Source organism: Lissotriton helveticus, chromosome 3_1 (genome assembly GCF_964261635.1).
Source record: "Lissotriton helveticus chromosome 3_1, aLisHel1.1, whole genome shotgun sequence".
NCBI classification, from domain to species: Eukaryota; Metazoa; Chordata; class Amphibia; order Caudata; family Salamandridae; genus Lissotriton; species Lissotriton helveticus.
The window spans coordinates 1,049,418,464-1,049,443,015 of record NC_136061.1 but is presented as its reverse complement, the minus strand read 5'-3'; the positions used below and the strand labels follow the sequence as shown (position 1 = coordinate 1,049,443,015).

The 24,552-nt window shown below is 45.7% G+C and overlaps 1 protein-coding gene across 1 annotated transcript in view; it reads left to right on the top strand.

Moving 5' to 3' along the window:
• The window catches only part of LOC144823260 (uncharacterized), a 277,122-nt gene that overhangs the window by 144,721 nt on the left and 107,849 nt on the right, over nt 1-24,552 (top strand). The window contains exons 18-20 of the mRNA XM_078681614.1: nt 773-841; nt 5,793-5,864; nt 15,612-15,680. Coding sequence (XP_078537740.1) covers nt 773-841; nt 5,793-5,864; nt 15,612-15,680 — 210 coding nt within the window. The remainder of the gene's footprint in view (nt 1-772; nt 842-5,792; nt 5,865-15,611; nt 15,681-24,552) is intronic.

Genomic DNA, 24,552 nt, shown 5'->3' with positions numbered 1-24,552 from the left:
GTCTGAATGAACTAAGAGTTAATAAGGACCCTGAATACTGCTGTTGCACACAGCTGCACATGAGCATTTTGTCAGAGTCTAGCAAAAAGCATACCTCTGGTTCATATATGTCACATGCTTTTAGTGGGAGGTGAATATGTTGTTTGCACAAGAAGAGTGCCTTATCATCATCATCTTTATTCGGTCATATTAAAAAATAACCATAAAAGCACATACAAATCTGCCTTGTTGATGACAGCTGACTTTTGTCCTTCATCGAAAGGGCCTTGAAGCGCACTGAGCCCATGCTGGCCCTATGCACGGTTCTGAATTAGGGCTGCCAACCACACACACCTCAGGAGTTCTATACAGTTGCCCACTTTACTTGCATCAATCTGCAGATGGCACAAGTACATACACACAACTGGTGCACACTCATTACTGAATAAAAATATACCCACTTTCCAGCCCTTTGCAGAAACAAAAAACGTTATTTGCACATTTGAGAATGTGCATCTGTTAATACTAACCTACCAGTGTGGTTAGTGAATGCAAGCATATTTGTGAGCCCATCAATAAAGCATCTGTGCACTTGCAACCACGATTTGCAGGTGATCAAACACTACCACAGCGAGCAAATCCTTTACCACAAAAAATAATCATTCGAATGGAACCACACACTTAAAAAAGTTTACCTCTTCCACTCTGTTGTTGTTAAAACTGTTAGATAAAATACCAGCGCCAGCATGAAGCATCCTGGTTTGAATGTGATTTGTCATTTTGTCTTCTCTAGGGTGAGCAAGGTTTACCAGGAGAAGGTGGTGCTCCAGGAGAGAGAGGAATTGGGGATCCTGGTGCAAAGGTACAGTATACTGCAAGGCAGTCTTTCGTCCTCCGCTACAGCACCCCCTAAGTAGTTTATACAGTGATATAAAGATGGATTTTGAAAGTGAGTGGCGGTAGGGAAGGGTGGTTGGAGTATAAACAAACACAACACATACAGCCCCATAAAAATATGCACAAAAGAGTCACATGGAGTCACATAGAATGGCAGGCACTCTCTGGTACTTGACGGCAAGGTTGTGCATTATCATTCTGAATATAGGGTTTCAACTCTTTCATTCCCTATACACACTTCACTCAGCAGTTCCTATATACACTTCAACCAACATATATGTAGGAAACATACAAGAACTCCCAAGTTTGACACCAAAGAACTACACTTGAAGGTTCACCACAAAATAATGATTGTAATTGGATTTATATAGCGCTTTCTACCGCAGTTGAGGCGTAGAAGTACTTTACGGCGAGTAGCACACTATTGCGAAACCCAAGATTAGTGGCTGATCTAGTGGTTATTGTTGGTTATTGCGATTAATCATGGGCTCTCAAAAAATTGCATGCATTTAATCCAGTTACTTTGTGAAATATTAATACCAGGTAGGCAGCGTCGGATTGGTAACGCAGGCACTCGGGCAATGCCCGAGGGGCCAGTGTCCTAGTTCCAGCTGTGGGCTGCTTTTTTGAGCAGTCTGGGGGGCTGATTTGGGCAGTGTCGCTGTTGTTGGGATACAGCCAGCGGCCCATTGGGTGTCTGAGTGTCCTTTTATGGGGGCAGATGGGTGCTCATTACCTCCCGTTTAGCAACAGGCAGAGATGTCACTCCCTTTCTCTCGCTAGGTTGGCCAAATAATGTGACGTACTAAGCAGGGCAGGGGGCCTGAGCAGAAGTGGCCTCAATTGTTTTCAGGTGTGTTTCGCCAGTGTAAACTAATCCATGCATTTTTTTTTACCTCCCATCCCCCTTTTTTTAATAAAATTGTGCCTAAGCAGTGTTTAGAAGAAAGGAAATATGCAAATGTGGGACATTTGTTTTTTATGTGCCCGGGCCGATTTTATATTCCAATTCAACCCTGCAGGTAGGTGTAGTCAATAGGGGGCTATGTGGTTTCAGGTGAATGGTTGTTGAGATAGATGGGCTGGCAGAGATTAGGTAATTTTAGATTACAGGGGTAGGGGTTTAAAGAAGAGAGGTTGTGATCTATGAGATGAGGTAGCAGCCAATTGCAGAATTTTCAATAAGAAGGATTGAGGCAGACAGGCATGAGACTGAGAGAAAGCTATTCCCAGAAACAATAGGTATTTACAGAATAGAAGGTAAGAAGAGGGTCACACAGAATGGAAGGTAAGAAGAGGGTCACTCTGAAGAAAGGAGTGAATCAAGTGGGAGTAAGTCAAAGTCAATTTTCCATGCATAATTTCTGTGATTTTCAGAGGTTCTGTGTTAGCAAGCAACCGAAGAATGAAAAACATTAAAAGGAAACAACATTATACCTAGTGCTCCATATCCGGGGCAGACAGCTTAAACATGTGATTCTAAGAATGGACATCATTTGCATACTAAGAATCCTAGCCTGTTGTATCCAAAGCCTAGGACAGCACTTTTAAACATAGTCTGGAGTATCCTAACCTTGGTACAGGGTATGTAACTAACTAAAAAAGAGTTATTTGGCACTGCCTGAGAATGTCTCGCCAATGTTGAATCACATTTATGCCCTGTAGTGACATCTAAATCTGTTCAAGTGTATGTTGTGCATGTTTGTGTGACTATTAGTACATGCATTACATGTATAAGCAAGTAGAGGTATAAATGCCCTTGGGTTAAATTTTGGATGCCCTGGGCTTGTGTGTGTACACAAGCTGGAGGTGAAATCTTTCCCCAGACAGTGGAAGCGTATCAGAATGCAGGAGGGAGGAGACCCTCCAGTAAAGTGAGGACAAAGGAGACAAGGCTCCAATAGAAATTGGATTAGGTCCTTCCTTTAGCTCTAACACTTGGTAGATGGTGGTAGTGAAGGAGACTGCAGTCTGTTGTTCAGAGTGAGATGGGTCCTTTTGTGGGACCAGCCTTTTCTCTCTTTCCTGATCACAGTCTTTGTGGCTGTCATAGCCTGGTGCAGATAGATCACACCTCTTTGTGCCTTTGTTGTGGCTGCTCTAGGTTGGAGACTACCCTGCAGTGAGGAGCATCAACCCAAACAAAGGCTGTGTCTACAGAACTGCATAAAGCGGTACTTGAAAAGGAAGCCACCCCAAACCAAGATTCCTGCTAGCTCCTCTTGTTGTGATCCTTTTAAAATCCCTGTTTCCATCACACCTGAGAACAACAAAATCTGCTTGTTTCTTACTCCCTTAACCCCTGAGTGTGTACAACTCGCCCAGGGGAAGAGCCAACCCCTCCACTATTCCCTGGGTGGAGGGATTGGCTCTTCTTTCACGGCGTGTTACCACATCACCATCATGTCCCTGGGTTCCAGCCGCACTGCCATGAGTAAGATTGTAGTGTTAAAAATTATAGCCAAATAAGCTTACTTATTTCAAGCTACAGATGCAGCTATTTCATCAACAATTAGTGTAGATTTGGAAGAAAAATAAATTAGTAACACTTATTTAAAAATAGACAATTGCATCTTTCCATGTGGCTGCACTTAGGCTGCATTGCTGATTCCACCAGGAGATATTGGGTAAACGTTCGAACAAACTCATGTTACTCACGTCTGAATGATTGCAGAAGAAAACAAAAGGCAGCTTTTATCTGTTGAAAGTCTGCATCTAACCACAAAACATGTTCTTACTGAAGCTGCCGGAGGGCTGCATTCAATCCGCAGTGTGGGGCGGGGGACACTCATGGTGGTTGGGGTGCGTTATCCGTTCATGTTTTGCAGGCTCCCTGTGATGTGCGTGCAATCATTTGTTGGCGAAGGGAAAACTGCAAATGAGGGGTGTGCAACCTTATGCAAGGGGACCCTGTTAGGAGCCACAACTCTTCCCCAAATGTCCAACAGAGACTGGAGAAAGCACTCAGAATCAGGGAACCAGGAAGGGCCGCTGGCAATCACCCAAAATCACTTACAGGGTGTGAAGTGCCTGGCCGCAAGGGTGGGTGTCCAAGTGACCAGAAGGACAGGGGGCAACCAGCAGCACAAATAGTGAATCTGAGCAGATCATTCTGTCATGAGATAGCTATTCTAGTCCATATCCATTGGAAGGATACAACTTAATGTGAGCTAAGACGAGAACAGGAGATAACCTACTTACATGAATGAATGTAACACCATGCCAGTTCTACATATAATTCCATTAGTGTTGGTGTAGGGTCATTCTGGGGCACAGTAAGACATCTTTCCTTTAACCACATCGATGCTATGCATTTTCCCCTCCTGTGCTGAGATTTACTTATTCCCATGTTTCATGACGAGCTGGGCTCGTCATGAGCGTGCGAGGAGGCTACCTCATGACGAGCCCAGCTCGTCATGAGCGTGGAAGGGGTTAAAGTTGAGTTTTTTGGATAATCTAGGAGAAAAAATAATAAATCAAATATCTTGTTATGGATCACTTTATTTGATATGCTTGTTGTTTTAATTTGCATAGGAATGGAAGTGTATTTACCACCCATTTCTAATAAAAAATAGAAATAGGTGCTATGTAGCAATGCTAAGGCAAAAAATAAATGTAGCTCTACAGCTGGGATGGACATTAGACAGAGGTCAGGAGATTCTCATCTCCTGGGGACTTTACATTTTTGCAAATTGAGTAGACAGAGATGATAAAAGCTGCATGTGGTAGTGCTCAGTGACCAATGACAAAGACATAGGGCCCGATTCTGATGCGGTTAGGAAATCTTCCCTATCAAATCGGTTTGGAAATGGTTTCTGACCGACTTGGATCAGGAGAGTCCAACCGTCCGAGTATGATGCATCCGGATGCTTCCAGGTACGATTTGGTTGGACTTCTATGGGAGCCTCCGTTCCTCCCCGCATCGTAATCTGTCCCTCGGTCATCAAAACACGTTCCTGAACCGATTAGGAAGGAGCAAATGCCGTTAGGAGATCTTCCTAACCGCATCGTAATCAGGCCCTAGGTAGGAATGCTTTCCTAACCGCATCAGAATCAGGCCCATAGTGTGAAAATGAGGAAAACATTATGAAGAAACCCGTAAAACCTAGTTAGGAGTAGGATTACGGTTACAGCTCTGAAGCATTCTTGTTATGTTAAGGTTTATGTCTTTCATTAGTAGAACTTTTAGGCGGATGGCAGTATTAAGGTTATAAATTAGGGAAGGTTAAAGAGTAGCGTTAGATTTAGGGTTAAGATTGTTAGCAAGAATTATCTACATTCTGGTATAACTATAAATTCAATGTTTTGTTTATTTTATTTTAATTTTGGAGTTGTATATAGTGCAAACTCGACCCCAAGGTATAAGAGCACTTTATAGAGCACCAGTTGCGTTACAGACAGACACATTCATTTTGTTAGGCACAGGTAGATTAAGTGATTTGCCCCGAATCACAGGATGTTGTTTGTCCCTGCCGAGGCTTGAGCCCGGTTCCCCAGCTTCGAGGTTGACTGCTCAAGCAGCAAGGCCACATCCTCTCCCCAATATGCATCTTTTTTAATTGTGTTTTTCATGATCCTGTCTTCATGAATGTATTTATTCATTTTTATGTTGTTCACTATCACATAAATTCAACAATAATGCTTCATTGTGTGATTAAGAAATATGCTGCTATTGGACAAATCAGATGAACAAACCCATCCCCGTTTATACAAATCTGCAGATGCAAACGCACACTCGACTTTACTGTATATATTTTGCTCAAGCCAGATCTGTTCCAGTGCAAATAGTTTTTAGTTGGTGCAGCTTTTTAAATGTACCCCATAGTCTCTTCTAGATGAAAACAATTGTCTTAAATTGAAAAGAATGACACTATTGAGTTGCAAAAACATCTTTTTATGGTTTTTCTTTGTTTTAGGGTGAACCTGGCGCTGCAGGACTGGCCGGCCTTCCTGGTCTCCCAGGAGAAGATGGCGCCCCAGGACAAAAGGTTTATTAATAACTCAATTAAATTCCAGCCTAAAATTAAATTGAATTTTCCAAATGACTGGTGGAGATTCTGCCAACAACTTCAAATTATGTGAAAGGAGTAGTGTATGAAGAGTAAATATTAAGAGATTTTCTGACCACCCTTGCATACCTTATCTACATGCACTGTACCCTGATTTTAATGTTCCATTTTGTGAGAAAAGACAAATTCATCAAAAATGTTTTAGTCCTTCAAGCCTTGTCTTTACACCTACCATAGGAGAAAAAAATGATGAGTGGTATTATGTGAGGGCTTTCATGAAAATATGTAAAAAGTGTCTCATTTTGAAACTTTGGTACCAACTTGCTAGTTCCACTTTAAGAGACTTTTACCAATTTACCAGGTGCAAGATAGCTTGCCCTGTTCAGTAGGAAATGTATACTGTCACCCTCCATTTAGGTTGAGTTAGAACTAGGGTTTCAGCATGCATTATCTGACTTACTGAAATGGAATTTGAAGTCTTGATTTTATAGCGATACATTTATTATTTTCTTTCTCTTTCATTCGTGTCTACCCTCGCCAACCCTCCCAACCAAAACCCTCCCCCACACAATACTGAAATATTTTGATCCAATATGGCAGCGAGGATCTTCATGGTGGAGGCCTTTAACGGCTGGATTCAACACACCACCCCTGTTAACCTACAATACAACTGGAGGATTGGACCACCGCCTTAGAGGCGCGGAAAAGCACAGTGATGGCTTTGGTTCACCGCACTCCTTGATTGGCTACAGCTGGAACCGCATAGTGAAGGAGTCTTGAGGAAGCCAAGGGAGAAGCGAACCATCAGACAATTTGTGCAGATACCAGCTTATGATTCATATAACTATTTGTAAGAAGAAAAGGAGAAAAGTGGAGCCTTTATCGACACCAAATCTTTCTCAGAGTTCAGAAACCTGTGGGAAACAGCAATGAAAAGTTTCTGGAGAGGGCACTAACATGCCCTTATTCACTAGGGGCAGATGAGAGTTTTCAGATTTACACTTGCGGCTACCATCACGTTTGGCCACTGCCTCTTACTTCTTTAAGCGATCCAACCACTCAAACTATTTTCTCCTCCTCTTCTGTAAATGTTAGGATGTTGCAGTCTGCCACAGGTGGAAGTCCATCACCAGCAAGTGGTTTGATTAGCCAGCATGGTGCATGACTAACAGAAAACATATGAATGACACTGACACAGGCGCCCGGGCCGATTTTATTTTTATTTTCAAGCCCACCATGAAAAATAAAGCACTGTCAGGTGACCAGTGTCACAGATAAAGGTGTAACTAACAGCTCTATTAAGTAACACCTCCTTCTCTTCTTAGGTTATGCCTGTTGGATGCTTTCACCATACTTTCCTTCTTAAACAAGCCTAAATTACAGATGTCTTCAGAAACAGTGCTAAGTAGATGGACTTAACTTAGTAAAAACTCCTACGACTATTTTCAGAGTGTGCGCACTTCATAAATGCATGTAAAGTATTTATTATTTGACAGTTGGAACCTAGCTGCGACTGGCACGACTGAGGTTGGGTTTCTCACTCTGCATTAATAAATGCTTTACCTACAAGGAGTGTCACCCGTTTACTACACTGGGCCCAAAGATTTCTTAGCACACCTCAGCAGTGTGCTCCCCTTCCAAGTGCTGGGAGCTTTGATCATGCTTCTGTTTGGGCCGTGGAAGAGCCGCGTTCGGGGTAGTCCGACTCCCAGATCGTTGAGTATGTTCACAAAGTAGGCATTGGAGGGCAGTGTACTGTCCCGCTTTGGTGGCCGTCAGAGGCCTAGCAGGGCATACGCTCTTGCGCGGGGGCTGGCTGCGCAGCGGCAAGGACACACGATGACACCAGTGTCCTGGTCGGAAGTGATGTGCCAGAGCGCGCGCCCTTCTTTTATTGTACGCCGTAGGCCACGCCTGGCCTGCGGATGTAGGGGTGCGTGTGCGTGAGTAGACTAGACCGCTCACGGATATTACATCCCTATCCAACTATACAATTGTTTTTTTTTCTTCAAACAGATAAGGAAAACAGATTCAGTCTTATAACATGTTAGACGAAACGCCTGGGTACTTGCGTGTCCCTTGATGACAGGCTCAGGGTCTCAGCAGACAGACATAGTCCTTCAGTTTCTGGCTCGGTGGAGGGTTGGGCCTCAGATTGTATCTTCGGGCGTTGCCCCTGCCACCTTCACTGGTCTGATAAGTGTCTCTGGTTGCAGCCGCCAGTGTTTGGGGAGCTGCCGCGGAGTCGTGCTCTTCCGCTTGACATTCTGGGGAGTTGGTGTTCTCTTCGCTAGCTGTCGCCTCCCCGTTTGGTTGGATATCCTCTCCTGCTGTCTCCGATCGCTGCCTGGATTCCTGCGGGAGGGCCTTGAACCACGAAGTGTTTCGCGATACTTCCTCTTCTCCTCTTTTGGCCGTGATCATGGTGCCTTTTGTGGATGTGACTGTCCACGTGCCCGGTTCATAGCGGGTTTGGAACTTCCCTCCGGGACGTCTGTTCCGGATAATCACTCGGGTCCCTGGGCTTAGGCTCCTAGGATGGGCCCTCCTGTGCATGCTGACACGTTGGTTCCCTTGTCGTCTCCGTGACTGGACTTCTTCAGTGTCAGCCGCGGGTGGTGTCCACCCCGGGGCAGTTGGAAGGAGGTCTCTCCGTGGTCCTTGGAACATAAGGGTCCATGGGCTCCTTTGCGTTGCGCAGTGGGGTGTGCCCCTGTACTCCCGCAGGAATTCATGTAGCCTTTGCTCAGGATCGGCTTGTTCCACTAAGGCGATTCGGAACACTTTATTAAGGGTCTGCATAAACCTCTCCACGTCTCCGTTTGCCTGTGGCCACTGAGGTGTAATGCGGTGATGTTGAATCCCTCTGGTCGTAAGGAATGTGGCGAATTCCGCCCCTTGGAAGGGCGGTCCATTGTCGCTCCGTATCTCCGAAGGTTAGCCAAACATAGAAAAGATCTTTTCCATCGCCGGTCCTACATGAGCAAACGCCGTGGATATGACCCTCTCCACTACGGGATACTTGGAGTATGAGTCAATGGCTACCAAGGTGTGTCCTTCTCCTGGGAAACTTCCAAAATCTATGCTGACCTTGGTCCAGGGGGATGTGCAGGCATCTTCTGTGATTATTGGCACGGGTCTCTCCAGGTCGCATGTCAGCTGACAGGCCATGCAGCTTTTTACATATTCTTCCACCCTAGTTTCCAGATCTGGAAACCATACCTTTTCTCGCATGCGCGCCTTCATTTTAGTCGAACCTTGATGCCCTCCATGGGCCAGTTGTATCGCCCGGTGTCTCAGGCTGTGGGGTATGACCAGTCGTGACCCTCTCAGCAATGCTCCATCATCCGTGGCACTCAGCTCGTGCCGTATCCGCTAGAATTTGGTGAGTGATTCTTTGTCTTCCGCGACCCAGGAAGTGGGCGGGCGTAGGTATTCAGCCCACGATCCATCTTGGACTGCCTGGATCGTTCTCCGGTATACGTTATCGGTGGTCGCGGCTTCTTTTATTTCTTCTATGGTCATACTGTTCGGGCATGATGTGAGGGCTACCCACTGAGCATACTCCTCACAGTCATCCTCCGTCGGTTCAGGTTCCTGTTGCGAGGGGTGGCGTGACAGATAGTCCGCGGGATTTTTGGCCCCCGGGCGATAGGTGACTTCCATCTCATACGATTGTAGTTGTATCACCCAACGTTCAATGCGAGGTGGCGGATGGGGGGCAGTTCCTTTGAAGAGGGACACCAGTGGTTGGTGGTCCGTGACCATTACAAACGGGTGGCCTTGTAAGTATAGGTGGAAATGGCCGCAGGCCCACTTGATAGCGAGAGCCTCCCTCTCGATTTGGGCGTACCTGGTCTCCGTCGGGGTTAAGGCCTTGCTGGCAAAAGCTAACGCCGTCCACTGGCCGGGCTCATGTTCTTGGGTCAGGACGGCGCCGAGACCCACCGGGCTGGCATCCACGATCACCTCCGTACGCTTCTTGGGGTCGAAGTAGGAGAGTGTGGCCTTCTCCAGGAGCGCGTCCTTGATCCCCCGGAATGCTTCGTCTTCTCTCGGGCCCCACTGCCACGGGACATCTGTCTTGGTTAGCGCTCGTAGCGGCTCACTCCGAGTGGCCAGGCCCGGTATGAATCGGCCACAGTAAGTGGCCATACCGAGGAAGCTTCTCACCTCCGTCGGGGATTTTGGCGCGAGAGTGTCTTTGATGGCCTTGGATTTCTTCGGGTCAATCTGAATGCCCTCCTGATTGAACACATAGCCAAAGAATTCTATCGAGGGCTGAAAGAATTGGCATTTCTCTTTGTGGAGTGTTGCTCCGTGGGTGCTTAGTCTCTTTAGGACATCCCTCAGGTGCTTGTGGTGTTCCGATGCTGTGGCAGAGTGTATCAGGATGTCATCGCTGACATTGATGACCCCCGGTAGTCCTGAGAGGAGTTCACGGTGTTTTGGAACACTTCCGCCGCTGACGAAATGCCGAAGTTCAGCCGTTTATAACGTCGGAGCCCCAGGTGGGTGCTAAAGGTGGTAATGAAACGACTCTCCTCCGCTAGGGGCAATTGATGGTATCCGGCGTTTAGGTCTATCTTCGAGAACCACTTCGACCCATTTACGTCAGCGACGATGTCATCCATGGTTGGAGTTAGATGTCTCTCTCTTCGGATCGCGGCGTTTGGTAGTCGCATGTCGATACACAAGTGGATAGCGCCTGGTTGCTTGGGTTTTTCTACAATCACCATGGGTGATACCCATGGGGTGGGCCCCGTGACCTTTTCGATGACACCCAGAGTTTCTAGTTTTTCCAGTTCCTTCTCCACTAGTGGGCATAGGTGGAAAGGTATCCGGCGGTGTCGCAAGGCGGTAGGAGTGACTGATTTATCAATGTGCCGCTTGACAGGCTCGCATTTGATGCAGCCCAGACCCTTGAACAGTTCAGGGAATCGTGCCAACAGTTCATCCACCTGATGCGCTCTTATCCGATTAGCGAAGGCTATAAGTTTCAAATCTTCTGCTGTGTGACTACTGATCAATGTATCGGCCTCTCGGTTGATGATATGGATCGTTGCCATTACCTGTGACTCATCAGCCTGAATTGGTATTGTCATTTTACCCTTTAGGGGTAAGGGTGTGTCTGCTCCATAAGCAAAGATTCTGGTCTTGGATGGTACTATCTCGGGCCGTGGGCGTAGTTTGTTGAACGGTGGCGCCGGTATCAATTATGGCCTTGACCTCATTTCCCGCCATCTGCAGGACGCACGTGGGCTGTGGCCGTCGTCGTTGTTTGAGCTCTCGTGCGAATGAGACGATATATGCCTCCTCATCTTCCGACTCTGAGTCGTCGTATACTGTAGGTAGGTGTTTCTCTGCTCTGGCTGGTGTTGTGTCGTTCAATGATAGTTGGCGGACGGCTTTCGTGGGCGTCCGTGACTTTCGGAAGGGTTTTGACGTGTTTCTTTTGCGGCACACTGAAGCAAAATGGTTTGGTATTCTACAGTTTGCGCATGTCTTCCCCTGGGCCGGGCAGTCCTTGGCCGCGTGGGGTTCATGCCCACAATACCCACATCGCGTTCGAGGTGGATCCCTCAGATATTCTTTTTGCGATGGTCCCCGTGGTTGGGGTCGTACTGCATCCGCCCGCTCAACTTTGATGGTCTCTGTCTTGACATGTGGCTGGTGTAGTGCCTGTTCCATGGCGGAGGCTCTGACGCTCGAGAGTTCATGAGATCTTGCAAGAATTAAGATGTCTTCCAGCGTTATACCCGGTTTGCGTAGGATCGCCCCTCTAAGCGTTTTGTCTCGGCATCCTTGGATGATCTGCCATCTTATGGCCTTTGGTTTGTCTTCGTCGGTGGAGCTAGCCAGCTCCCTGACACGAGCATGGAACTGGTCCATCGTCTCACCTTCCCTTTGACGTGCTTGTCCCAATTTGAAGACCTCGAAGTCAACGTTCAGTTGGGGGTCAAAATGGCCGTTCAAAGCAGTGACCGCTGCGTCATAATCATCTCCTGTATTGGGCAGGTGTTTAAACAGTCTAAATATTTCGTCGCCCGCATAGTGTAGCAGAAGCGACCGTTTCACAGCTTTGTCAGTCTCCCTCGTTACGACAAAATAATTCTCCAACCTTTCCAGCCATATTTTCCATCTAGGGGAGGCCGTAGACGGGTCTACCGCTTCGCTGAACGGTGGTAACACCCCTGTAGCGGCATGCTGGAATGGGATGTTGATAACAGGCGCCGGCGCGTCTGCATCCGTCATGGCGGTAGTATAACTGGGCGGTATCAGTGGGTCCCTCTTGACTATTCCTATCCCCTGCGCAGGTTCTGCGACGCCACGTGGCAGCTGCGTAGCTCACCTCAGGTCCGTCGCGATATCCGTAGGCCTCAGGGCGCCTCGTGATAGGCACGCTGCAGGACGTGTTCCCTCCCGGGCAATGACAGGCCCGGACGGCGTGTGGACGTGGCGCGCCGGCTGGAGTCCACCCTGCTGCCGGTCACTGTGAGAAAGCACTCTGGGGCGCAGTTGGCAAGTCCTCCCCTGAAGCCCACAGCACCCAATCACTGTGGAAGTCTTTCTGGGCGTTTTTCAAGCGTCTCACGCGCAATGCGTGAGACAATGCGGGGTACCGCGTCGATCCTCGAGTCACGCGTGATGCGTGAGGAATAGCCGGGGAGTCGCAGAAGACGGGCCAGCTTCGCGTCCGTCTGCACCGCTTGTTGCACCCCGCCTCACGGGTGATTCCGTGGCCCAGGCGGACCCTCCGCAATTCTCCAGGGGGTGGTCTGGCCCAAAGGCAGGGGCCCAGACAGGCACGCAGGCCCCAGAGACAACAGGAGCACCCAGCAGCAGATGCGCGGTAGGCACCGCGGGGCGGAGCAGGACGCCCCGAAAGGGCACAGGTGAGCGAGCGAGGGTTGGGCCCCCTCCGCTCGTCGCCTATGTACTGTCCCGCTTTGGTGGCCGTCAGAGGCCTAGCAGGGCATACGCTCTTGCGCGGGGGCTGGCTGCGCAGCGGGAAGGACACACGATGACACCAGTGTCCTGGTCGGAAGTGACGTGCCCGAGCGCGCGCCCTTCTTTTATTGTACGCCGCAGGCCACGCCTGGCCTGCGGATGTAGGGGTGCGTGTGCGTGAGTAGACTAGACCGCTCACGGATATTACAGGCAGCATTGTGTTTGTGGGTTTGCATATTTCAAGAGAGAGATTTTGTCACTTAACAGCATTTAAAAACGGGAAGAGTTCTGCTTGTGCACGTTCGTCCCTGTTGAGCATAATGCAAAGCAGGAAGGCTGACAAGAAGGAACACAATTTGGATCTGCATTCTAATGAAGGGGAGGAAGTATAGCAGATTTCATGCACGGAGTTGCAGTCTCTTTTCCAGGAGGGGACCCTAGTCCAGCTGGGAGGCCAGTCAGTCCTAAAACTGGAGAGAATTGACTGCCGTGTGGCAGGTACTTTTAGCATTTGCTCCCCAGTTACTAGTCACAATGTTGTAGTAGGGACTGACAATCAAGTCACATGTTGCTATCTGACTCGTCAGGGTGGAACAAAGAGTGAGACATTGCATCTGATAGATGCCTTCCTCGCTGACATACCACCTTTTTCTCAGGGAATTTGCATGGATATGTGCCAAGTTCGGGACTCCTTGGTTGGATCTTTTTGCGTCATTACATTATGCGATGCTTCCGCACTTTTGCTCAGAGACATGGTCTCCTCAAGTGCAGGCAATCGATGCTCTCTCAGTCCCTTGGTCCCCGGGAATTCTTTATGCTTTCCCACAAATTCCCCCCTCCTCCCAAAGGAGCTTCAGAAGATTTGGGAGGAGAGGAGGAGAGTGATTCTGATTGCACCCTTTTAGCTGTGCTGGCCCTGGTTCCCTCTTCTGATGGATCTATCCAAAAGCCAATATGTTAATCTCTCCATACATCCATCTACTCTCCATTTCCCAGTTCTCCCAGTAGTTCATCTCCAACACCTCCAGTTGGCAGCCTGGAATGTGCGAGGGTAGATCTTGAGTTAGTGGGGCGGTTTGGATTGGTAGACCTTGATATTGAAGCATCCTGCAAACATTCAACCCTGAAGTCTTATAACAAACATTGGGGTACATTTCAAAATTGGTGTTCTACCAAGGTATGGATCATCTATCCATAGATACCTTTCTAATTCTGAATTTGTTGAGGGATGGAGTCGCGCATGGGCTCTCACATTCTATGCTTTCTGCTCAGTGGGCGCCGATTAAAGCTCTTAACATTCATGGCAATTTCTCAGAATTCTCTCTTATTTTCATGTCTCCTGAAGAGTTTCAGATATAGGAAGCTGCTGGTTGCTGCTCTGGTTCCTTCATGAGATCTCACCATAGTCCTGAAGGGTTTACAGCTTGCTCCTTTTGAACCTTTAGACATGTCCCTTTTCCCTTGGTTGTCTTCTAAAATTTATTTTTTGCTTGCAATTACCGTAGCGATACAGTTAGGTGAATTGTTTTCATTCCTCAATTTAAGTGTCTTCCTAGATAGAGTGGTCTTTAAGCTCAATCCTGCTATTGATCCAAAGGTTCATTCCCCTTTCATTTGAGTCAGGAAGTGGTGCTACTCATTTTTCCTTCTGACACGGAGGGTGTTCCTTCCACATTACATATGAAGCACACATTATCTGTCCAGCTGGCCAGGACCCAAGATTTTCAGAAGGCAAAGTTTCTGTTTGTCTCGTATGTACAGTCAACACAGGTAGCAAGGTCTCCACTCAAACTATAAGCAGATAGGTTTATCAGGCTATATCGCAGGCAGCCACATCAGCTGGAGAGATTCCCCCTACTGATATCCGGGGAAGGCCCACACCAACAGTAGCTGCATCATAGAAAAAGGCAGGTGGAGCATCCCTTCATGGAATTTGTAGGAAGGCAACATGGTCGGCAGGCATTACGGATTGGATTTATCAGCAGGTTCATTCAGTGCTACTGTGTTGAAAAAGGCAATGATGTCATTGTTGTCTTATTGACATTTTTTTTAGCATCTTATGTGTTGGTGTGCTTGACTGAAATGAGGAGATGAGAGGGTAATGACCCTAGTACTTACTGTTAATCTTCATTACTGCAATTTGGAGTCCTCTTCCTCCCGGTCCAAAACCCATCGTTTCCGCCCATTCCACACGTCTACTTTATCTTGTAGATGGTAATTCACAGGAAGACCAGTGGGTGGGAGGAGCATTTCTTCTAGAAACGGAAGTAGAAGACAGCCTCAAGCAGTCTGAATCATAGCGTAGCTAGAGCCTCTGTCGGAGGTGGAGTCACCTCACAAGAAAGAACTGGGGCGAGGAGGACTCCAGATTGATGAAGATTTATGGTAAGTAAAAGGGTCATCAATGCGAGTATTCCTCCAAAGCGTTGCAGATGATTATATTATGCCCAGAATCCATGGTTGTCCCAAAGAGTGTTAGGTTATGTCCATGAAGAATCTCTGAAAATGGGAACAATAATATCCGCAGGGACTGCACTTACAGCAGTAAACATTTAGTGCACTCCTTCAAGTAACAGCAAGGGAGAGGGCAATTAGGAACTTAAAATGGCAGCCGGATATTCTGAAAACGGTGACGTACCAAAAGAAGACATATCTAGATGTCGGTGAACACGTTGGCTTTGCAGGACTGCATTTGACATGAGTGATTCTACTTTTCCTAAACAACATACCGTGTTGCAAGAAATGTAGAGTTATTTTTTCTTCTTCTGTTCATAGGGAGAGCCGGGGCTCCCAGGTTTCCGAGGCCCTGAAGGTTCACCAGGAATTGGAATACAGGGGGAAAAGGTAAGCCATTTTTGTGATGATAATAATAATGATAAAAATGTGTGGCACCATGCACATGGGTTATTCCAAATCATGCATAGGTGGCAGATTATTGGATTAGCACTCTTCGCTGCCAGACTAGACCTAGCAGTTGCACTTTATAGAAAGACCAGGAGGCAGCGAAACCCGATGGTCATTTCAAAGGGACAGAATCAGGGGATCCTCTCAAGACATAATAGATATACTTCTTCTTCATCTCTTTCTTCTTCTTTGTCTTGTAATAATATTAATGATGATGATGATAATAATAAATAATCATTCTCACAATAATAATATTAATAATAATAATATTACAACAAATGTATGCACCATCATTATTAACCCTTTCACCGCAACGGAAATTCCTCCGCGGTGCGGCACCTTTGATGAGTGGGCGGGGTCGCGTCGGCCAACGGACGTGCGCAGCACTATGGAGGTAGTGCGCACGCCGGCCTTTGTCCAACAGAAGCACGAGGGGTTAACAATAGGACCACATAATGAAAAGTTCTTTTCCAAAACGATGATGCAGACAATGATAATGAAAACAATAACAACAAAACAACAACAATAAAAATAATAATATTTTAATTATAATAATACTAATACTCATTTAAACACAGGATAACATTGTGAGTCATTCATATATTACATCAATACGCCAAGGAAGCTAGAAAGAGTGTTGATCTTTTGTTGGAGCAGAATAACTGCCAAAGCCTGCCTATGTCATGGGAGCAGGGCAGGGCACTACCATTTTAGCCAATAATGCAGAGGAGATTTTCTTTTCAAATATTAGACTGTTGTTTTCCTAATCCCCTTGAACTCTATTTAATGTACTCGATTGTATACATACATTTAATTTGACAACACAATCCCCCACCTAAGAGTGGTGTAAGTGTGCAAAAGGCAGATTTGCGGCCAGAATGTATAAATCTTCGTTCATTTGCATCGCCAGAATTTACATATTTTTAAGGCAGCACATTGCTCATAGTACTGTGGAAAATCTAGTAATGGTGACCGTAGATGTGGGAGATGGACACGTAAAATGTTCAGACGTGAGTCCCTTGTGCACTTCGCCACTGGATTCAAGCAAGCCTGGCTGAAGACGGCTGTATTGCCAGAAACAGGTCCTGGGAAGCTTGAATCTGGTCCAGGTAAGGCATGGCTTGGCAGTTTGGCTGGACTGTTCCCATGAGGCACAGGGTCAGACTGATTTGCATATGGCCATGTCTGAACTGTGGTGGCAGAGTGGGCTAAAGAACGGTGATGGATTAAACCCAGATCTGTTGACTTGGTGTGAGTGTTTGATTGGTTCCGATGCTCCGTCCATTACCACCCCTCTTTGTACCGCTTTGTTCGCCATAAGTTGGCAGGGTATGCTCAGACGTGAGTCCCTTGCTCACTTTGCCACTGGATTCAAGCAAGCCTGGCTGAAGACGGCTGTAATACCAGAAACCGGTCCTGGAAAGCTTGAATCCGGTCCAGGGAAGGCATGGCTTGGCAGTTCGGGCTGGACTGTTCCCATGAGGCACAGGGTCAGACTGATTTGCATATGTCCATGTCTGAACTGGGGTGGCAGAGTGGGCTAAAGAACGGTGATGGAGTAAACCCAGATCTGTTGACTGGGTGTGAGTGTTTGATTGGTTCAGATGCTCAGTCCATCACCACCCCCTTTTGTACCGCAGGTAACTCACAAAGGCATAATTTTGCTGTAGTCAGACACATCCTCTATGAATAGTCTCACGCTGAAAAAGTTGCACCTAGGAAGACGTCTTTTTCTCCAGGGTGGAATATGGTGTGAATTGCCCTAATATTTTACACAAGAAAAAGGCTAGTGCAATATTACATACAAAGGCAAATGAAGACCATTTTTTTTGCTATATTCCATCTGGAGCCGCTCCTCACAGATTAGACGCATGCAAGAAAAAAGTGTTTGTGTTGTTTATTGGATGAGTTACAAGCCAACGAAAATGTTTCTAGTGACTGTAATAATTAAAGGCGGATCAGTATCTCATGATAGCTGAGATGCTAATGATTATTAATAAATTGACATCCATAACCTTAGTAGGCATTTTCTGTGGAAAGCTAATCACATGAAGTGGAGAGGTTGATGAAGAACAACAAATCCAACTTGCTCGCCATGCTCAGGTGGTACATTCCTCCTGATCCAGTCCCGCAGACATAGGACATGATGATCATAGAGACTACTGGTGCCAATAGAAATGGCCAAGCCAAAAATGCGGTCACTTTATTTGTCCCAAAGAGATATTCTTTCTTTGAACTGAGCTGGCCGTCCATTGCTCTGGCTTAGACACCTGCGAGCCGGCTCTGTCTGAGACAGCCACTTACATCCCTTTTGATATCGATGTACACTTCTGTGGCTCGAGTTGCTAGGTTAATTGAAAATCAATAATAAATCATTTACATTATGCTTTTACAGCATACGCGTCGTGGCCGTGTTAAAGAAGGAGATAGCCACAAAATAAACAAGCATTGGCAAAGCCAGTAAATCTTGCTTGCATTTTGAAACCTGACTAAAACATTAAAAACGTCTGCAGCACAGAAAAAAACGTTAAAAAGAATGCTTGGGTGAATACAAAAAAAAGATTGTTTTTGTATACAGTGCAACTATGAAACAAAGAATGTAATGAGTGATGATTGATTATATTTTTGAGATGTAATATAGCCCTACATGGTTGTAGTCTGGAGTATAGTGTACTCAATATCAAGTTCCAAGAATATTTTGATCAAAATATTGAAAGCCATAATATCAAGAAAATAAGTGCATATACATAAGTTAAAATGTACTATTAACTCTACATCTAAATACGTTTAAGATACACATACATACGCATATATATATATATATATATATGTATATATGAATGAATGAATGAATACCTTCTTCTATAGCGCATGGCTACTCTTGAGCATCCCAGCGCTGTAAGACCAAGGGAACAGGAAGACACTATTGAAACAAGTGTGTCTTTAAACGCTTCCTGAAAGCGAGATGATTAGACTCATGCCTGATGTTATCTGGGAGTGCGTTCCATTCTTTAGCTGCATGCACAGAGAGCCGGCGGCCACCCATCCGCGCCAGCTTTATCCTGGGAACTACCAACAAGTTCCGCTGGTTGGATCTCAGAGATCTCACTGATCGATGGCGACAGAAGAGAGGATCCAGAATCTGCGGTCCAGCGCCATAGATGGACTTATGCGCCAAGCACAATGTTTTGAAAGTAATCCTTCCCTTGATGGGTAGCCAGTGGAGATGTTGAAGTGCGGCTTTCGCTGAGCATCTTTTGGGGACTTTCATGAGCAGCCGAGCGGCACAGTTCTGCACCGATTGCAGAATTTTTATGGTGCCGACTGGAGCTCCCATATAGACGGCGTTTGCATAATCCAGCCGCGACAAGATCAGCGACTGGACCAGCAATCGTCTGGCTTCGAATGGCAGGAGGTCTAGGACTTTTTTTAAGACTCTCAACAGCCCGTAGCAGGTTGCAGCTACCTTTTTAGCCTGATAGTGAAAACCAAGGGAGGAATCTAGCCAGATCCCCAGGCTTTTTATGTGAGTCTTGGGTGCTGGGGGGGGTCCCAGGCAGTGAGGCCACCAAGGGTCCAAATTAATTGGGGCTTTGTAGCCCAGAAGCATAATGTCAGTTTTAGTCCCATTTAGCTTCAAACAGGAGGAGGTCATCCATTCCAGAACCTTGGTGAGACACGGGGTCAGATTATTGATCCCCTGATTTAGGGCATCGTTCCTCACCAAGGATACAACCAGCTGCGTGTCATCGGCGTAGGTAACAAGTTGGATTCCCCAGGGAAGAACCACCTCAGCCAAAGGTCTCATATAGATATTAAATAGAGTGGGGCTGAGGGAAGATCCCTGGGGAACGCCATGATTCAATTGCAGCTGGCTGGATGACACCTCTCCCTCAAAGACGGAAAAGCTTCTTTCTGATAGAAAAGAATGGAACCATTTGATGGCCACTCCGGAGACCCCTGTGAGACGCAGCCGATGCAGCAAGAGAGAATGGTTTACAGTATCGAAGGCTGCGCTGAGGTCCAACAGGACCACCGCAGCACATCCTCCTGCATCAACAATGCCCCTAACTGCCTCCACTACCGCCACCAGAGCTGTCTCTGTACCTTGTTTTGCTCTGAACCCTGTCTGGGTGGAGTATAATCCATCCGTGGATTCAATAAAGGACGAGAGAACCTGGTTGACATGTTTTTCAGCTATTTTGCTGATGGTAGGTAGAAGAGAAATGGGCCTGTAATTGGCCAGGTCTTCAGGATCCAAGCTAGGTTTTTTTAGCAAGGCTCTGACCTTAGCCTTCTTCCAATTGGGGGGCACAACACCAGAGGCCAAAGATGCATTAATGACCTGCCTTATCACAGGGCACACTGTCCCTGCTACCTGTTTCAGAACTGCCGGAGGTGCAGCATCTAACGGGGAGCCTGATTTAAGATTAGCAAGGAGACTTTCTACTCCATCCAGATCCAGAGGTGGGAGGACTTTAAGATCTGCAACTGGATTAGGGTCTACTTCCTGGTCCCCCCTTTGTCCGCTCTCCCAATTATCTGGGGAATCTATCACTGGTGCAAAGCCGGAGTAGATATTCGACACCTTGGATTCGAAGAAGATAGCTAACTCCTCACAGTGTTTCTGTGGGTTCAAAACAGGGCTAATAGTCCTGGATGTATTGACTAGGGATTGAAAGATTTTAAAAATTTCCCTAGGGGTGTTAGCTGCTTCCGCAATTTTGCTCTGGTAGTAGGCGGCCTGTGTTGTTTTTAATAGGTTTTTGTATGATCTCAGGGATGACCTGTATTTGTTTTTCGCGGCGACTGCGTAGTTCTTTCTCCACTTCCTTTCCGCACGTTTGCACAGTTGTTTGTGTTCCTTAAGTTCCTTGGTGTACCAGGGTTGTTTGTTGGGGCCCTCTCTGTGCAATAGATCTTTTTTGGGCAGAATAGGGTCTAGTGTGGAGTTGATCCAATGCTCAAAGGCTTCATTGGCAACAACCGGATCCTCATGGGGGGCGGGCGGGCAGCTTTTCAGGGCTGCCTCCCAGTTTTTAGCGGGTAATCTATCTAGACATCTAGACATTTATATGTATATATATATATACATATATATATACATATATATACATATATATATATATATATATATATATATATATATATATATATATATATATATATATATATATATATATATATATATGTATTGCCACAAAGATTGCTCTCTCGGGTGTGCCACCTGCGAGGAGATAAGCACACAGCTCCCACCGGTAGCAGATTTCCAGTCTCTCACACGCCTCTCTCTTAACTGCCATACGCGTTTCGGGCGGCTTGGCGCCCTTGATCACTGGCTGGCCATGAATCACAGAAGGCTTTAGTTGCTTGCACTAATTTATTCAAATTGATAGTTCCTCAGAGGCTCTCAAGCACAGTGTGTGCTATTTCCGGTTCAATCCCAATTTAATCGATGCCAGATTCCACGCCCACCGATGGGCTGCTCAGCTTAGGAACTGTGGGGCATTCTGGGCGCTGAAGTCCCAAAATAATCTGTGCACCAATTTACTGCTGGTAATATTCAAAGCCCGCTAATGGGCCTCTACAGGCAAGTGCTGTCCTCAATCCTAGGCGGTGTTTCCTATGTTGCGGCTCGATAAATAGCGGCCCCAGGGCCCGCTCCTTCCCAGGGTGGTGCGTGCTCAGCAGCGGAGCACACCGCAAAATATCAAAGCTCCCAGTTTTGCCCAAAGCAATGAGCCCGCACTCCAACTCCGTCATAAAGCACAGCTTTTATTCAGGTATGAAAAGCAGTTTGCCTGCAGATTCCATTAGCAGCTGTGTCATATAGATATGACAGCGGGGCACAGATTATTCCGGGACTTCAGCGGCCCAGAATGCCCCGCAGTTCCTCAGCTGAGCAGCCCATCGGTGGGCGTGGAATCTGACATTGATTAAATTGGGACTAAACGGGAAATAGCACACACTGTGCTTTAGAGCCTCTGAGAAAGAAGGGGAAACCTTTGAAACGCGGCAGGCTATATCTCTATGACACAGCTGCTAATGGAATCTGCAGGCCAACTGCTTTTCATACCTGAATAAAAGTTGTGCTTTATGACGGAGTTGGAGTGCGGGCTCATTGCTTTGGGCAATATATATATGATGTGAACAAGGGCTTTGTAAGCCCGAAACGCGTCTTGCCCTCTTGCCCCACACCTTTCCTGCAATTAAAAGACCTGTGAATTTTCAGCTGTGGTCCGTCTCCTGCTTGCCTCGCTGTTCCGGTTCTTGCGCTTGAGCTGCAGTGGCGTTGTCTGGAGTTTGCGCATATATATATATATATATATACATATATATATATTCACTGAAAAAAACATAGGTTTCACACCAGTTATAGTTAGGAATTAGCATTTAAAAAACCTATTAAATTCACTGAAAAAACCATAGGTTTCACACCAGTTATAGTTAGGTGGAAATTTTACTCGCATAAAACCATTGAAATTCCCACGTTAACTCACTATAACTTGCGCGTGCAATGCACTGCTGATGACGTCACATATTACATCACTCATGACATGGTCAGTGACATCACTCATGACATCACTGATGACATCTCAAATGACATCACTGATGACATCATCCAGTGAATGTGTATCTTTCTGAAAAATAAATATTTTTTATATATGTATATGGAAGAATAAATGGATAAATAAATGTCTAAATGGATGTTTTTTTGTGTAAAATTGATTGGTTAACTGACTTATTAAATGTATCTTAGTGAATACATATATTAGCGAGTAATGTTTAAATATTTAAATATCTGTATCTGTGTCTCACTTTGTGTATAAGTGGCTGCATGGGTTAGTGAGTAGCTACATGAGTGTGTATATGTGTTATTAGTTGTTTTTTTGAGTATCTGTATCAGTGTCTGTATGGTTCGGTGGGGGATATTACTTAGAGCACAGATGCATGAATGAGTGACTCACTATTTGTATGTATTTTGAAGACAGCATGTGTGCAAGACTGTATGGGTGGATGATTGTGTGTATGGGTGGGTTAGTGAGTATGTGTTTTTATAATTGATTGTTTAAGAGAGTAAATATGTTTCCGTTTCTGTAGAAGTATGTGTAGTGGTGTGTATGTAGCAGTATAATCAAGTAAATGGTTTTTTGATAGTTTATTTGCATGTGTGAATTTGTGTGTGAGTAACTATATGGATGAGTATTAGTGTGTAACAGGATGTATAGGTGTATGAGTACATATGATGAGTAAGTACATGCATGAGTGACTATATAGAACTGTTGGTGAATGAGTGGATGTGTATGTAGATGTTGGAATTACCAAATAAGTTGTTGTAATTGGTATTGGTTTCTCCTTTTTTAAGAAAATGTTAGTTTCTATTTTTAAATGTGTGTGTCAAAGGTTATTTTATGCTGATAGGAGGTCTGCCACTTTGTCACAAGCATGTTGTCATCAGTAATGTCATTTGAGATGTCATCAGTGATGTCATGAGTGATGTCACTGACCATGTCATGAGTGATGTAATATGTGACGTCATCAGCAGTGCATTGCACGCGCAAGTTATAGTGAGTCCAACTAACTGAAACACGGCAGTTTCCGTGATTAAAATGTTCAAATGCCTCGTTGCGCCAGACGCGTTTCTGGAAAGATTTCCCTTTCTCAATGGCTAGGCACTCAGGGAACACAGAGGGCAAGGTTTGCGCTGCACTTCCTGCTAGTTTTTTCAATCTTTGCCGCAGTGGGCGTGGCTTGAGTGCATTATGGTAGTTGAAGTACAATGTTTATCAACCTTTCGTAGGTGCCTCCTGTAACGTTCCTCAGTAAGTATACCTTTAGTAGATTCCCCGGTAACATTCGTGCAGGTATTCAGCCTTCTGTAGCAGTGTCCAAATGTCACACGCAACTCCGTAGGCGCCACTGACTTTCATCAGCGCCCTGGACTTGTACAGGTAACAATGGGGTTTTCCGTGACCGAGGCAGGCCACTAATATATCCAAATGCAAAGGCCAAAACATTGGAAAGCCTCACGTTGCATGTTTGAAAGACTTCTTTAATGACACCATGCTGAAACCAAACACGGCAGCTTCCGTGATTAAAATGTTCAAATGCCTCGTTGCGCCAGACGTCTTTCAAACATGAAACGTGAGGCTTTCCAATGTTTTGGCTTTTGCATTATATACATATACATATATACATAAATTCGGAGTTGCATAATGTACTATCATTTTAAGACAATGACGAAGATACAACCCTACATGATTCACTCATTTTTTGAGTTGATAATAGCAATGCAATGCTTTGTCTCTCTCTTCACTTGCATTACATATATAGATGGATATGTTAACATGTAATGATAAGGGACACTAGCCGATCCACGGCTTGATTTGTGTTTATATGAAAAACAATTGAATAATATCACATCACTGTGGTTCTTAAGGTGTGATTGCCCATCTGTGGGCTTTATTGCATTCAATTCTGTGTGTATAGCTGAGTTACATGATAGAATATGTCACTCTAAGATGGCGCTCACCTTAAACAACGTGATGACAGTCCCTTGTCCATGTCTATTACCATTTGAATGCTTTATTAACATGTCGGTAACAAATAGTGTTGAATACACACTGACGAAGGCAGCACGCCGAAACGCGTCTGTGTGAGCCCTTTCCGCGAAAAATAAAAACTAGCGTGATTGGCATAACTCCCTCTCGAGTGCTGTTTGTCTTCTTCATTATTTGAGGAGGAGTTGGAGCGTTATATATATATATATATATATATATATATATATATATATATATGTGTGTTTAATCAA